Consider the following 13,965-nt stretch of genomic DNA (forward strand, 5'->3'; position numbering starts at 1 on the left):
CGGTGCTGCTTGGCTGCCTCACCCTATTAATCCGAGCAGTTCGGTGCGTGTGTTTGCGTGTGTGTGCACTGATGTCTGTGTCGGCTCGAGCGGTGCCAGTGCAAAGAGTGTGCCGGCTACCGGAATGTCTGCGAGTGATTAATGGTCTGGGCTCGGCGAGGTGAAAGTTGGCAATACACAAAGGTGCACTGCACACGCCCACACCTTCACGCGTGCATACACACTCGCTTTCCTGACGCAGGTGTCCTGGTTGTCCGTCTGCACACACCACACACACAGAAAAAAAGAGCTTTTAGAACAAGGCTGCGTCCCTCTTAATGCGGCTTCGCAGAGAGAAGTGAAAAGAGGGATGCAGTGAAAATGAAGTGGAAGTGATGTGATTAAACAGGAGCGATGCATCATTAAAGAGGGACACGATTGTGAAGCTATACTGTTGATCACCCTGAGAGATTGAGAAGACGGTGAAAAGAGAAATACATCAAACCGCAGCTTACTCCCCCTGCCAAACAGCTTTACTGTGCTTATTCATTGGGTATTAATGTTTTTTCTGTTAGTGATTCACTCTGAGCTGATACATACACGAGTTTGTGCTTGTAGTTGTGTGTGTAAGATGATCCGCTTGTCCTGGATTCCCAGCTAAACTTAGCCAGCGGCTGCAGTCGTGACTGGGTGGTCATGAGCGCAGTTCATTCAGGCGCAGGTCACAGCCCGGGTACCTGTTGCTTCACCCCGCTGACTTCGCACTGTGTGAACTCCGATCAGTCGGATATTGATCCAGCTGGAAACGTCACTGTGTCCGGTCGCACTGTGACTCACACGCGCTAGACTCACAGGTTCTTCGCTAGAACTAAGGTTATATCCTTTCTAAACCGAAAATATTTTGAATGAAGTCAATTTGTATGCTAAATGTTCTAAAAATCAATTCATTTAGAATGTTTATTGATATAATAAAATTATTGTTATTATTGTTACTTTATTGATATAGCACCTTTCATCCCTTTAGACATTGACCAAGACTTCAAACAGAGCTCAAAATGTGCTTCCACAAAAAAACCACAGCAATCATCAAGCAAGTAAATGATCTTTCAAGGTTCACTGTAATCAAGAAGAGAAGGACTCAGGAGTTTGAGTATATGAATATGAACAACAATACAGTTCATATGGATCTCATCAGACAGTGGTTCATAAAGGTAGTGACTGGATACAAGCAGACGTTCATGTTGCTCATCGTTGATCATCAGTTCAGAATTAATCGGTAACATTTGTAAGTATAACAAATTGAACAAGTAGCTCACTGTTAATGTTAATGTAGCCATGTTATTAGTTTCATCATCATTTATCATTTTCCATCCATCCATAAGCTTCACCTCTAACGGCCTGTACGGACTGAGATTTTAACCATCTCATAAGTCCACAACTTGCCACGTTATACAACATAGAAATCATTCCCACAACGTGAAATGTGCACGATGAAGTGGACAGGTGGTCGCAGGTGGATGATGTGGAAGATGATGAAGAAGCGTGCGCTCTCCATGGCAACCATAGCAAGTGCCCTATCAGCTGGACACCATGCCACTTTTTCACACTGGAGCACTCATCCTTGTGACATTTGTGTTAGGAGGAAAATCCCCCCAAAATGAGGAGGAAAATATGGATTTGGTCGTGGCTCGGAGAGTGAGGCGAACGAGCTTCCCCTGGACCTGCGCTCCCTGGACTCGGTGGATGCCTTCAAAAAACACTTGAAAACATTTCTGTTTCAGAAGGCATTCCAGACCCACTCATACAGTGTGTCGTACGGACTGTTTATACCATTTCTTATCTCTGCTTTTATGTGCAGTGCAATGTCTTACACTCTTATTTCATATGCTGCATCCTCTGTTAAATGTTCTTTTATTTTTATACTTCTGATCTTCATATGGGTTTTTTTTTTCTCCCTGTGAAGCACTTTGCGACTGCTGTCTGCGAAAAGCGCTATATAAATAAGTTTTACTTACTTACTTACTGGCCTTTTACGTTAGCATAGCGTGTTATTAGCATTGACTGTCATTTTTCAGCAAAACACACTACATGGATGGCAGCATTTTCATGTTTTCTTGTGTAAAATGATTTTTTCCCCTCATGTGTCAGTAGTCTGTTAGCCTTACGCCAAAAGACTACTTTATGACACTGAACGTGATTAATCTTTTACTTTTATGATCCTGTTTTCAGCACAGCCACTACTGTGCGTGCTTGTCTTTCGACTGGCCTTTCCACATGGCATTTTGACAGGTTACAGCAGGATTAGCACAGTAAATATTTGAATCGATGGCAGTTGAATTCCTTCGAAGGCCTTCGGGTTCAAAGACAATCAGCAAATATGATCCAGAAAAGATTAACACATGGAAGCCGAACATCAATGGATGAGTATCATGTCATGTAGTTTTTTTTTTTTTTTTTTTTAGCTTTCCTTACAAAGATAAACAAAGAGTTATTAAACTTCAAGACGTGTTGCTGCAGATCGCGGCACATTTTATTCTTTCCTTTTCACATTCAGTCAAAGACATGACTTCAGGCTTGGAGTCTCTTTTATACGTTTGATCAAATTATTATTTTGTAGTGTATATACTAACCTTATCTGTTGTGCCTGCACAACTTCATGTAGTGACTGAAAATTAATACTTGAACACAGTTACAAGTAGTAGATTTACTGGTTGTGAGCTTTGAGCTGTCTTCTGTATCGCTGTGGCTTGATACTGTAAACACAGCGCAGCTGGGTTATGACGGAGTTGCTGGGACACGTGAGCTGAGCCGTCAGCACAGCGTCAGTCTGATGATTGATTTACTCAACAGGTTTAACTGACGCTACATCAGTTCGAACGTAGTGATGCAGCTTTGGCTGATGTGTTTATTGAAGTCTGATATTTTCAACTGACAAGCACTCCCCTGAGGTGGATGCACTTCGTTGGCAGTCATGTTCAACTTGGCAACCTGTTTATAAAACAAACACATCAATGAACTGATGAAAAAAAAAAAAGAAACATGAAAACAGGTGAAAGGAAATTCTGGTGTGCGTAATAGTTATCAGCTGCTATATTTCAGTTAATCAGCACGCACAGAAATCTTATTTTAATCGTTGAATTGCCCCCATTGTGGTTGCAGCAGCAGTAATTGGATTGCTGCTGGGATTCAGACTTTTTTCTTTGGCCACAACACTGAGCCGAAGCTTTCACATTCCCCAGAATGACATCTGGTTATGACAAGAGCATTCGCATATCTGCCTGAGGACTTTACAAAACTGCTGCAGTCTCCCGAGGCAACCTTCAAGCTCCAAACCATGAAACGAACACAGTCACATACAGCATTTCTCATTATGATGAACTTCCCCCCATCAAGCCTGAACGAGGAAGTGAAAATGTCAGGCTCTTCTCTGTGAGGATGACGGTCACTGTGGCTCTCCACCCTAAACTTTAACCCCCGGGAGTCAGCCGTGCTGAACTGGATGAAGCTGTATGTATTATTAATGATGGCCAAATTCCACACATGAAAGCCTGGCTTTGTGGACCGGATGAAAGACCCTGTGTCTCCTCTTTCTCTCTCAGTCCCCCACTTTCTTTCTATTTCTTATTGCTCTCTGCTCTCTGACTGGTATTACATTTCCTAATTCGTGTTGTGATCAGTTGGAGTGAAGAGTTGCATGTGACAGTGTCAATGACTCCACCACTTGTTTTTTTTTTTTTCCTTTCTTTCTTTCTACACTGCTGTGGCTTTGTCAGAGAAGATATTTACTCGAAACAACAGCCTTTTGTCCTCACTCTTCCCGAACAAAAGCGTATTCTCATCCGGCATGATGCCTCCTTTTTCTGCATTTGTCCATTATACTTCCTCGTCTTTCGCTGTTGTGAGGCTTCACACATTTTCTATTAAAATAATAACACCAGCCACACAGATCTGTCACAATTTTCTGGTGAGGACTCTTGGAATTTTTACCAGGGTAATTTGAGTCTCTCTCTGCAAGATGACAGAAATGCGGCACATTTCACAGCTTTCACACCCCGATGTGGAGAGGAAGGCTCACCTGAGCTCTGAAAAACAACCGAACCAGCACTTGGAGAGAGTCCACATGGATGAATGTAGGTCTGCTACCCTCCACTGGACGAAATGTGTCATTGCAGCTGAAAAATATATCATCTCTCCACTCTGTGACCTTTGACCTCTGATTAAACTGTTGAACCTTTGAACTGAAATATGTGTTGTTTTAAATTTAATGAATGTATTCTTCTGTCATTATTGCTTTCATGTTTGAGCTCAGTTAAGTGTGATTTTCATCTGTATGTCCGAGCGCAGTGGTTTGTAACCCGACAGCACGGTGTCAGTGCTTCAGGTTTGTGTCTCTGTGATTCCAAGATGGACAAAGTGGAATAAAAGATGGATGAAATAAACCCAAAATGTTCTGTAATTACAAAACAAGTACAATTTGTTCATCAACTGTCTTCCTTTAGCTGTTGCAGCGTGAACAACTCTCAGCTAATCTGTTGTGTGGGCATCATGTCTGGTACCGCCCCGGATGTTCTCCTGTCTTTAATCGGGAGGTTCAAGTCCTTCTCCAGATTCCCTTCTTGACACAACCCTCAACATTTATACTGACTTGGTACCAGTACCAGGAGTGTACAGAACTTCCCTCTCCAATGGTTTAATTTGTTCTGCAAACACAAATGTTAGAATCTGACAAGTTTGTAAGCGTAAAACTGCATGATCTACTCACACTCTTATCTGGAAAATGTTGTTTATTGTCTGACTGACTATTATTATCTGACTGAGCAACACATCTGGAAATCATCTTCGTCTTTGAAATAGACAAATTAAATGTCAGAATGCCAAAGAAAATATTTGCTTTAATGTTGTTTAGTGAAACTGGTGTTTCCAGGAATCCATTTTCACTCTTTTTCTTTATACGAAAGTGAACATCTTGAACAGCTTAGCTGACTATCAATATTTACGAGCAGAATTAAATGCAATAACAATTTACAGCAACTTGTTATTGCTGTTTTATTTAGTTTTGCTGAATTTTGTTTGAATGACTCACCGAATCAAAGGAATAGCTTCCACAGTTAATCTGCCCTGTTTAAACTCAAAAACACTCAGACCAGAACAGCTTGAGACAACAATGAAGAGAAGGACAGTGAATGAGGAAGTAACGACTTGATGCAGCCACGTGGAACTGTAAGAAGTAATGTGAAAGCAAAGTTAATGTGACTTCCTGCATTTAACAGGCTTCAGTCTGTTTTCAGTGTGTTTTGATTGGGACTGCCTGATGACTCAGCACAGCTGTAATTTGGATTTATTTTGATTTATTTTAGAAATAATCAAAAGCTCCTTCCTTTTTAAAGCTGTTCAAATAGTATGTATGTCTTTCCTAATCAGTGAAATTATAAATGTATTAACTGATTTTTTTTTTTTTATATCCTGTATTTAACCAGGTCAAAGCCTCTTTAAGATATCAAATCACTGATTACTACTAACGACAGAATACTACAAAAGCACATCACAAACAAGTAATAGCACATTACGAAGCCCGTCTTCTCTGAAACTTCAATGTTAAAGGAAACCTCGTGTGATATCAGATACTCTAATTAGTCTAGTGCCGCTCTCAAAGGAGCGAGGATGAAAGATCTATCATTGTACTTGAGGTCCCATTGTGATGTTGTAGATGTTCACCTTTCCCTGAATGGACGGCGTGATGGCAGTCCTCTGGCTATTTCAGGCTATTTCAATTAGAGCACGGTGTGGCCATGCGATGATGAGGAAAGAAGCTGGACCTCTGGGTGGAAGCTCTCATCTGCGGATTTAAAACGCCCCATCAGAGAAGCAGAGATAAGTCCACTAGTCTATTTAAGTAGGAAACAGTTCCTCAAAAATAGCGTACGTCCACTTAAACTTCCTGAACTCCTGTTTACACAGTTCCTCTGAGTTCCGTCTTTGATGTCTTTTTAAGTTCCACAACCTTTGGAAGCTTTTGTCAAGTCACTGCAGGGCTGTTGCTGTGATTGATGCTGTCTCACACAATTCTGCCTGCAGGTGCTTTACGAAATTAAAATGCAACTATGGGTCATAATAAGTTGAGTGCGCTGCAAACCATGGAATAAATGTATGGAGATAATTTTGTGTCTTTATTCGTTCTGTTTCACCCGCGTGTGTAAATCAAGGGAATGTCCCAGTTGGCATTTCTTTCATTTGCCTTTGTGAAAAACGACGAGTGTTCCTTCAGATTTCTGCCCATAAAACGAAAAGTGCCACAACACTTGTGATTTTAAGAGCTACATAAAATGTACTTTGTCTGACGAGACAAAAGCGTATCCCCCGTGGGAGGACAGTCTGGCAGTGCAGGTATTTAAATCATTCAAACTGGGTTTCATCCAATTCAGCGGCTTTCTCTTCCAAAGTTTATTTCCGTGAAATCTCTGTCTGCAATCTCTTAAATCTAAAGATTTAATTTGCTTGTCTCTCTCCAGCTGTCTTCACACACATGAGTGAACTGGCTGTCACCTGTGACTTTGGTTGTGGGTCAGGATTTGACTGTAGAGGAAGAACAGAGCAAGTAAATGTATGATCGGGAATTCATTGAGAAAGAACAGCCTAAATAAACACCAGAAAAGTAGCAGTCATTGTAATTTATACTGTAGGTTATTTTAAAGATGGCCGCTGACTGTTTTGTTAACATACTGTAGATGGATTTTGTAATTTACTGCAAACTTTGCAACATGTTGAAAGGCTGAAGTCCATATTTAGTTGAAGTTGTTAGAAGAGCTCTTCATGCTAGGAAGCAATTTGTGTCTCTGGGATGAACTGGGATGTTTCTTCCATGAAGTTGTTTATTGTCATTGGAGATTTCTTTGACTTGCCTTTTGAAGTGTAGATTGAAATAATTGTTGTTAGTGCTTGGATACCAAAAGATAGCTTTGTTAAGTGAACCCCCATTTGCTCATCATTTGTTCTGTGGTTGTATTCAAAGTGTTACTCCAACAACAGGGTGGAATTTGCATGTAGAGTAGATTTGCCTGATAGGATGATGATCACAGTCTGCAGAGTGTTTCCTTGAACTCTTATCTTGTGTTGCACCTTTGCTTCAGAGGCTGTGATCCTCAGTGAAGCTCCTTGAATCAGACCCACAAAAACACTTAACGTACCTGATGAGCCCAAAATAAGAAACGAGGAATGTTCAGTCCATGCTGGTGAACATGGTGCCTAAAATGAAGCTGAAATTCTTTCTGATTGGTCCAACTGATTCCTATAAATTCATACTCGCCCTTTTATGCATAGTGGCAGAAGAAAAGTTGTTCTCGGTTGCTGTAGCTGTTATGACTTTCTGAAATGTACAATAGACTCTTTCCCGGACATTTACTCTGTGCATAAATGAGTAACCATTGGTTTAGTGAGAAAATTATCTGTACAGTGGGGCAGTGGCAAGCACTCTCCCCTCACAATGACAGCATCTCCTGTTTGAGTCCTGACACACTCAAATCAGACCTCAAAACACAATTATTTGCTTAGGCTTTCCAGTAATAGATCTTACTAATTTTATTAAAAACATTTTCTTTATTGATTCTCCTTTTTAAGTCTTAATAGCCTGGTTTTAGTGAATCTCCTTAATTTTCTTGTAAAGCAAGGTGAATTGCGTTGTGTCTGGATGCTGTTATTTAAATAAATTTGCACTGTCTTAGATTTTCATGAATGTATGAGAAAAGAAGAAGTCAGAAACCAAACAAACGAATTCTATCAAAAACTGTGATTTAGAAAATGAGCAAAAAAGGAAAAAATTCTAGTCAACAAAACCATTTTTCTGCTTAATTACCATTCCACAAATTGACCCTTTTTAAAAAGGCCTCCAGCCTTTCGAGCAAGCATTTGCCTGGCTGCTAATTAGCATGAACAGTTGATATGATCAGACACTAAATTACTGTGTTGTTCTAATTTGGCATTCAACTTTTCCTACTGGCACATGGCACAATGAATTTATTCATCCTTATCAGATATATGTCTATTTTTGAAGAGCTTTCAATCTGTAGAGTCAACAGTCAAGAGTTTTTCCTGAAGTGTGCCAAAGATACTTTATGAATCTCTTTAGGGGAAATTGCTTGACTGCTTTTAACCCATACCATTTATAGCTAACCTTAGCTGTGCATATGAGGAGCGGTGGGCTGCTGCAGTGCAGCACCTCAGGGTCCCACAGTGGGAGCTCGTCAGCCGTGGGGTCTGAACCTGTCAGCCTCTGAACACCAGCCCACGTGTCAGTATATTGCTAAAGATAAGTACCTTAAGAACACCAGGATGTCTCGCTGGCTTGACTTACAAAGATAAAGAGTGTAACAGCAGAAGAGCGGCTTGCTCTTTTTAACTGATATGGACTGAGCCTTGTTTTCATTGTCAAGTATCTCTTTGTTCAGCAGACCTGTTTGTCAAGTCGGAAACTCCCCCGCTAAAGCAAGTGTGTGAAATCCCACACCTCACCAGTAATCAACTCTCCGATAGTTTGCTGCTGAGATTTCACTGAAGGATTGTTATACTGTTAATTGTTTAAGGGAGTGTGTCTATCTAATTACCTGCACTATGTGCATATAGACTCTGGTCTCCCCGGGTGAGACAGACAGGTCCTTAGGTCCAGTGTGATCGTTCTCACACGGATCGATCGACATCAGTGGCTTTTGGACACATTACCCTTCTTTCCCCATAGGGCTGAGTGCTAACTGTCCTCATATAGGCTTTGGTTGTTCCTTAATGGGATTTGGGGAGGAACTGGCTTCAGGGAACTTGGAAAGTCCACATGAGGATGCAATCCACATGTTTTATGCAATGTTGTTTTAAACTGAAGAATTTTGTACTGCTATGGATGTTTTGGTTACATGATTGTGTAAGACTGTGACAGTGAACATGGTGGTGTGCATGATGAATGCATATTGAATCACACGCTGATGTTTCTGTCCATGGATGTAATGAAACTGCATGAGTGTGTCTTACATTGCTGGTGATGATATGTGGACTTGTATTGATCCTGGTGAGTTCCCTTTGCCATCCCTCGAGGTGACAAAACAATCATTGTGATTGACTCATTCTGACTGTGAGTACAGGCAATGATTGGAACCAGAGGTTATTTCACAGTTTACAGAGGGACAAACCACATGGAGCCACATGTGTGAGCATGCTTTTTAAAATGAACAGTGGGTGCTGAAAGCCTATCCTACACATCTATTATTGTATATATTGAAGATAAAACAGCTGTCTACCCTGATAAATCTGAGTGAAACAGATCTTGTGTTTGTCTGTTCGACCATTGAAAAGTTCTGGTGTAATAAAAACCCAAAAATAAAATATGCCTGTAATGTGGCATTTCTGAAGTCATGCACTAGAGAAATAATGGAAATTGGTCATTTTACAGTTCTCTCTTCTTGTGACCTCAGGCTGTTTTTTTTTTTGTTGTTGTTTTTTTTTTCTTAATATGTTTTTAGGTTACAGGGCAACAGTAAAAAACCAGAAGTGTTCTAGGAGAGAGTAGGAGAAATAAAGCCAGGTCCGCATTGCTTCTGAGGGTTAGGCAATAATGAATTTCAGCAGTAAGGCATTTTCCAGTAAGTTGTGTGAGAGTGACTCAAGCAGTAGTAAGCTCAAGGATCAGAAATGTCGAAACTAAGGTGTGGCAGGTCTGCGTGGGTACTGTGGAGAAAGCGGCGGCGCTGACTGTGCGAAAACAGCTGCACTGCGCCTTTAACACAACACCGGAGAGCCCCGAGTGACGTCAGACGCAGGCGTGCGTGCTCAGTGTGGACAGGAAGCGTAGAGAGCTCGTGCTGTAGAGCTTGAAGGAGTGAGCGAGTACTACACCGGAAGTAAAAGAAGTCGACCACAATAAATCTACTAGTGATAAACAATAATAGAAATGATAAAACTACCAGCAACAATACTTAACTGAAGGTGGAAAACATGCACAAATAATTGCAAATAAACTGACATTCAACTGGGGAAAACAAGCAAACTCCACCCAGAAAAAGTCTGGTAGGTATTTGATCCCATGACTTCTCATTGTTTGGGCAAAAGGGTGTACAAATAAAAGATAAAACAAAACAAAGGTATGCAAATTAATCAATTAAAATGGTAAATGCACTACATTTATATAGCACTTTTTACACTACTACAGCAGAGCCCAAAACACTTTAAACTGCATTATCACATTCACACACCAGTGGAGGCGTCTGCCATGCAAGGTGCTTAATGTCTACTGGGAGCAGTTAGGGGTTCAGTGTCTTACACGTGGACACTTTGGCGCATGGACAGGGGCAGATGGAGAATCAAATCAACAACATCCCAATTGTAAAACAACCAATCTACCAATCGAGCCACATCCACCCATATGCACACATGCACACACTGAAACCAATGAAACACTGAATAATATGTGTAAATAAATAATGATCAAAAAGAAACAAACAAAATCTTTTCAAAGAAAATAGTCTGAAAAATAAATTGCAAACTGTTTTTTTTTCATAATACCAATTATTTATTATAACTAGGTTAATGAGCTTTCAACCACTGCATTTTTTCACTAACTGTATTTTGCTGTAAGGCCATTGCCTATCTGGAATGCACTGCATTTGGAAATCTCTACTGCAATCATGATGTAGTCATATTTGATGGCATTATTAGGCTCTGCAGATATTCTGTGTTGTTATGAACTTTGCTGAGGTTTTATTTATAAGCTTTAATGCTACAAGAATTCAAGTATTCTTTGGTGCCATACCACACTACATGTTACCTGACATGGTATGAAATTCCTTTCTCAAGGACTGGCCGGTGCTAATGCATCAATAAGTGAAGAGCAAAATTGAATAAAACTTAAAGTATCACTAAACTGAATAGAATGATAACATTGGCACCATTCTAAAACAATGTATACAGTGATTACAAGAATAAACAGATCGACAGGCATGAGGTCAGTACAATATTAAAATATTAGTAACATATGGATCACTAACAATAGATCACTATTATTGTTGTAATTGTTAATATATTAGTAGTAGTTGTAGATCATAATAGCAGTGGTAATTCTGCTGCGTCCCGTGAGCTTTTGTTTTGAAAGTTCACACCGGAAGTGCTTCTTCGCCGTTATGCCTGCTTTGACTGTACCGAGGAGAGCAGCGGACTCACCGTGGCTACTTGAACGAAAACGGGGGAAGCTCGTTCAAGAACCGGCTGCGCCGTCGTCGGGACCTCAAAATGCCACTTTACAAATGCTGAGCGAGGGTCCGAGTCCACCCCATTCTCTCCCCGAGCGGCGTTAGCGCGCGGCCACGCCCCGTTTCCACCGACCGGAGCCCGTACAAAACTGCCGGCGGAGGCGCAGCGGCAATCGGTTTGAAAGCCAGCAGGGCGGCTAACGGGCGCAGAGCGGAGAGGAAGCAGGACTGTCGGCTGTGCGGGGAACCATGAGAGAGTACAAAGTAGTGGTTCTCGGGTCCGGCGGAGTCGGTAAATCCGCGCTGACCGTCCAGTTCGTGACGGGCTCTTTCATCGAGAAGTACGACCCCACGATAGAGGATTTCTACAGGAAGGAGATCGAGGTGGACTCGTCTCCGTCCGTGCTGGAGATCCTGGACACGGCGGGGACCGAGCAGTTCGCCTCTATGCGCGACCTGTACATCAAGAACGGGCAGGGCTTCATCCTGGTCTACAGCCTGGTGAACCAGCAGAGCTTCCAGGATATCAAACCCATGAGGGACCAGATCATCCGGGTGAAACGGTACGAGAGAGTGCCGATGATTCTGGTGGGCAACAAAGTGGACCTGGAGGGGGAAAGGGAGGTCTCGTCCGGCGAGGGGAAGGCTCTGGCGGAGGACTGGAACTGCCCGTTCATGGAAACTTCAGCCAAAAATAAAACGTCTGTGGATGAACTGTTTGCAGAGATAGTCCGACAGATGAACTATGCCTCAACACCAAATGGCGACGACCAGTGCTGCTCGTCTTGTGTTATTCTTTAAGGAAAAAGGACAATCATCAAGTTTTATTCTTTGCTCGGTTTTATGTTTGCAATGGTAAGTTGGCACATAACACACTGAAAATCTACAGCTGACATTACTGATGTTTTTTTTTTTTTTTTATCTTCCTGATGACACTTGTAAACTAGTGACCTTAGTGATCATATCATTTATTATCACATGTTTCAATTAGGTACAGAGTAGGGTTCATGTGAAAGTTTATCTTTACTTCTTGATCTCTTAAACTTGGTATTAGTTTCCACTGGAAGCCAACAAAAGGACACTTGTGCTGTTTTTGTTTTCCAGTGCCAGATTGGGGAAGTGTGTGACTCATGAGCTGAACTGGAGGGGCAGGCTTTGACCGAGTTAATTACAAACTTAGTGGTTGAATCTATTCATCTGCATTGTGAAGGTTAACAAAAGTTGAAAAATTCCAGCGGTTCATAGTTGGGGATCGGAGGATTGGTAGCCTCTATTGAGCCAAGCTCATAAATCACCCACACAAACAATGTGTTTTTTATATGTATTTATTTTGTGTATATTTGCCTATTTATAACCTGTCTCCTTTCATATTTGTGGCAGTGTGTTGCAGCAAGTCTGTACTGTTGAGCTCTTCTTCGTGTCTCACCCTGGCCTTGGAGGAAAATGACGAGAGGAATGCTGCAGGGGGACGAGAGGAGGAGGAGGAGGAGGAGGGGAGCAACTGAGACAGAGGGAGGGGTCCACTCTTCAGGAATTCTGCTGGGTTGGAGTATCTGTGCTGCACGATCGGTGTCCACCATTGATGTCAACACTAGCGTCAGATCCAGAGTTTCAGCAGCAGACCTCTCACCAGTCACAACTGTGCTGCCAATGGAAAAGAAATGGAGAGTTACACCTAGAGGAACTCATAAATGGATATTTCTGTATAAGAAGAAGACAAAGAGAGAGTATATTTTGGTAAATGACTGCACAGTCTGGGCCAGGTTACGATTTGAACCCAGTTCGGAGTAACGCTCCACAACACTCCAGATCCTATTTTTTCCGAAGTCAGAAGAAATCGATACCACATATCCGGAAGTGGCATTAACGTGTTGAGTGCCACTTTTTTTCTTCAGCGTCTGAGAGGACCCTAACTGAAGTGACATGGGGACGCTGTCCTGATCGCCCTTGTGTCGAGTGCCTTTCCAAAACAAATCAGCTGTTCAGATTTAGTGCCAACCTACACGTATCACCAAAACAACCCTTCGACAAGGCAATCCAAAAACTAAGGAACTCCTCTTCTGGATAATCTTGCAAAGGTGGAGGCTGAAAGAAAGAAAAATAACTTCACTAGTTTTTTTTTTTTTTTTTTGTTAATGGAACCGCGGTTTTCTGTATGTTTTCCTTTGGCCTTTTTTTGAAGTCTAAGGTGTTCTCTTTCGCAATGTCTGCTCCTACTGGCCAAACCTTAATCTTGAAATGCACAGGTACTGGATCCCCCACCCCTTAGACATGATAACAACACAACAACTCTTACCTTCCAGACCAGATAAATCAAAAGGAATTCTGTTTCTTCTGTTTATTTCATTGTTTTTAACAGGAAATGTGATGATGTACTGTTGACAAATCTAACCTGATTGTAAGTTTAATTCCAGATCAGCTATTTAACTGTGGGCTGTCTGTTTTAAAAGAAACAACAACAACAAAAAAACAAAACAAAACAAGACTTTTAATACAAATTGCATTTTCTAAAAAACAATTCCAGGTTGTGTTTTCATTTTGTTTACGTCTGCTTTCTTCAACACATTCTTGTAGTCAGTAATTTGCTTTCAGTGGGTTTGCAGAAATATACACAGCAAAAATGATTAGTTCAGAAAAAGACGAAAGTGTTGATTTTGCGTAGTCGACCGCAGGTTAATGTTAACAAAGACAAAGTTTACAAAAGTTGTTTTGAAGATGTGTGGTGGCCCACATGCTAACAGAATAGCTTCACATGACGACACAG

General features: G+C 41.4%; 1 protein-coding gene across 1 annotated transcript; it reads left to right on the forward strand.

The window, feature by feature from the left end:
- Window positions 1–11,145: 11,145 nt before the first annotated feature.
- On the forward strand, window positions 11,146–13,645 carry LOC115400459 (ras-related protein Rap-2b). Its single transcript, XM_030108327.1, has 2 exons — window positions 11,146–12,056; window positions 12,582–13,645. The coding sequence occupies exon 1, from the start codon at window positions 11,451–11,453 to the stop codon at window positions 12,000–12,002; it is 552 nt and encodes a 183-aa protein (XP_029964187.1). The 5' UTR covers window positions 11,146–11,450; the 3' UTR covers window positions 12,003–12,056; window positions 12,582–13,645.
- Window positions 13,646–13,965: the final 320 nt, after the last annotated feature.

This window comes from Salarias fasciatus, chromosome 14 (genome assembly GCF_902148845.1).
Source record: "Salarias fasciatus chromosome 14, fSalaFa1.1, whole genome shotgun sequence".
Classification (NCBI taxonomy): domain Eukaryota; kingdom Metazoa; phylum Chordata; class Actinopteri; order Blenniiformes; family Blenniidae; genus Salarias; species Salarias fasciatus.

Excerpts from the sequence above, each read along its gene's own strand:
- LOC115400459 (XM_030108327.1), top strand. The coding sequence starts at position 11,451 with ATGAGAGAGTACAAAGTAGTGGTTCTCGGGTCCGGCGGAGTCGGTAAA.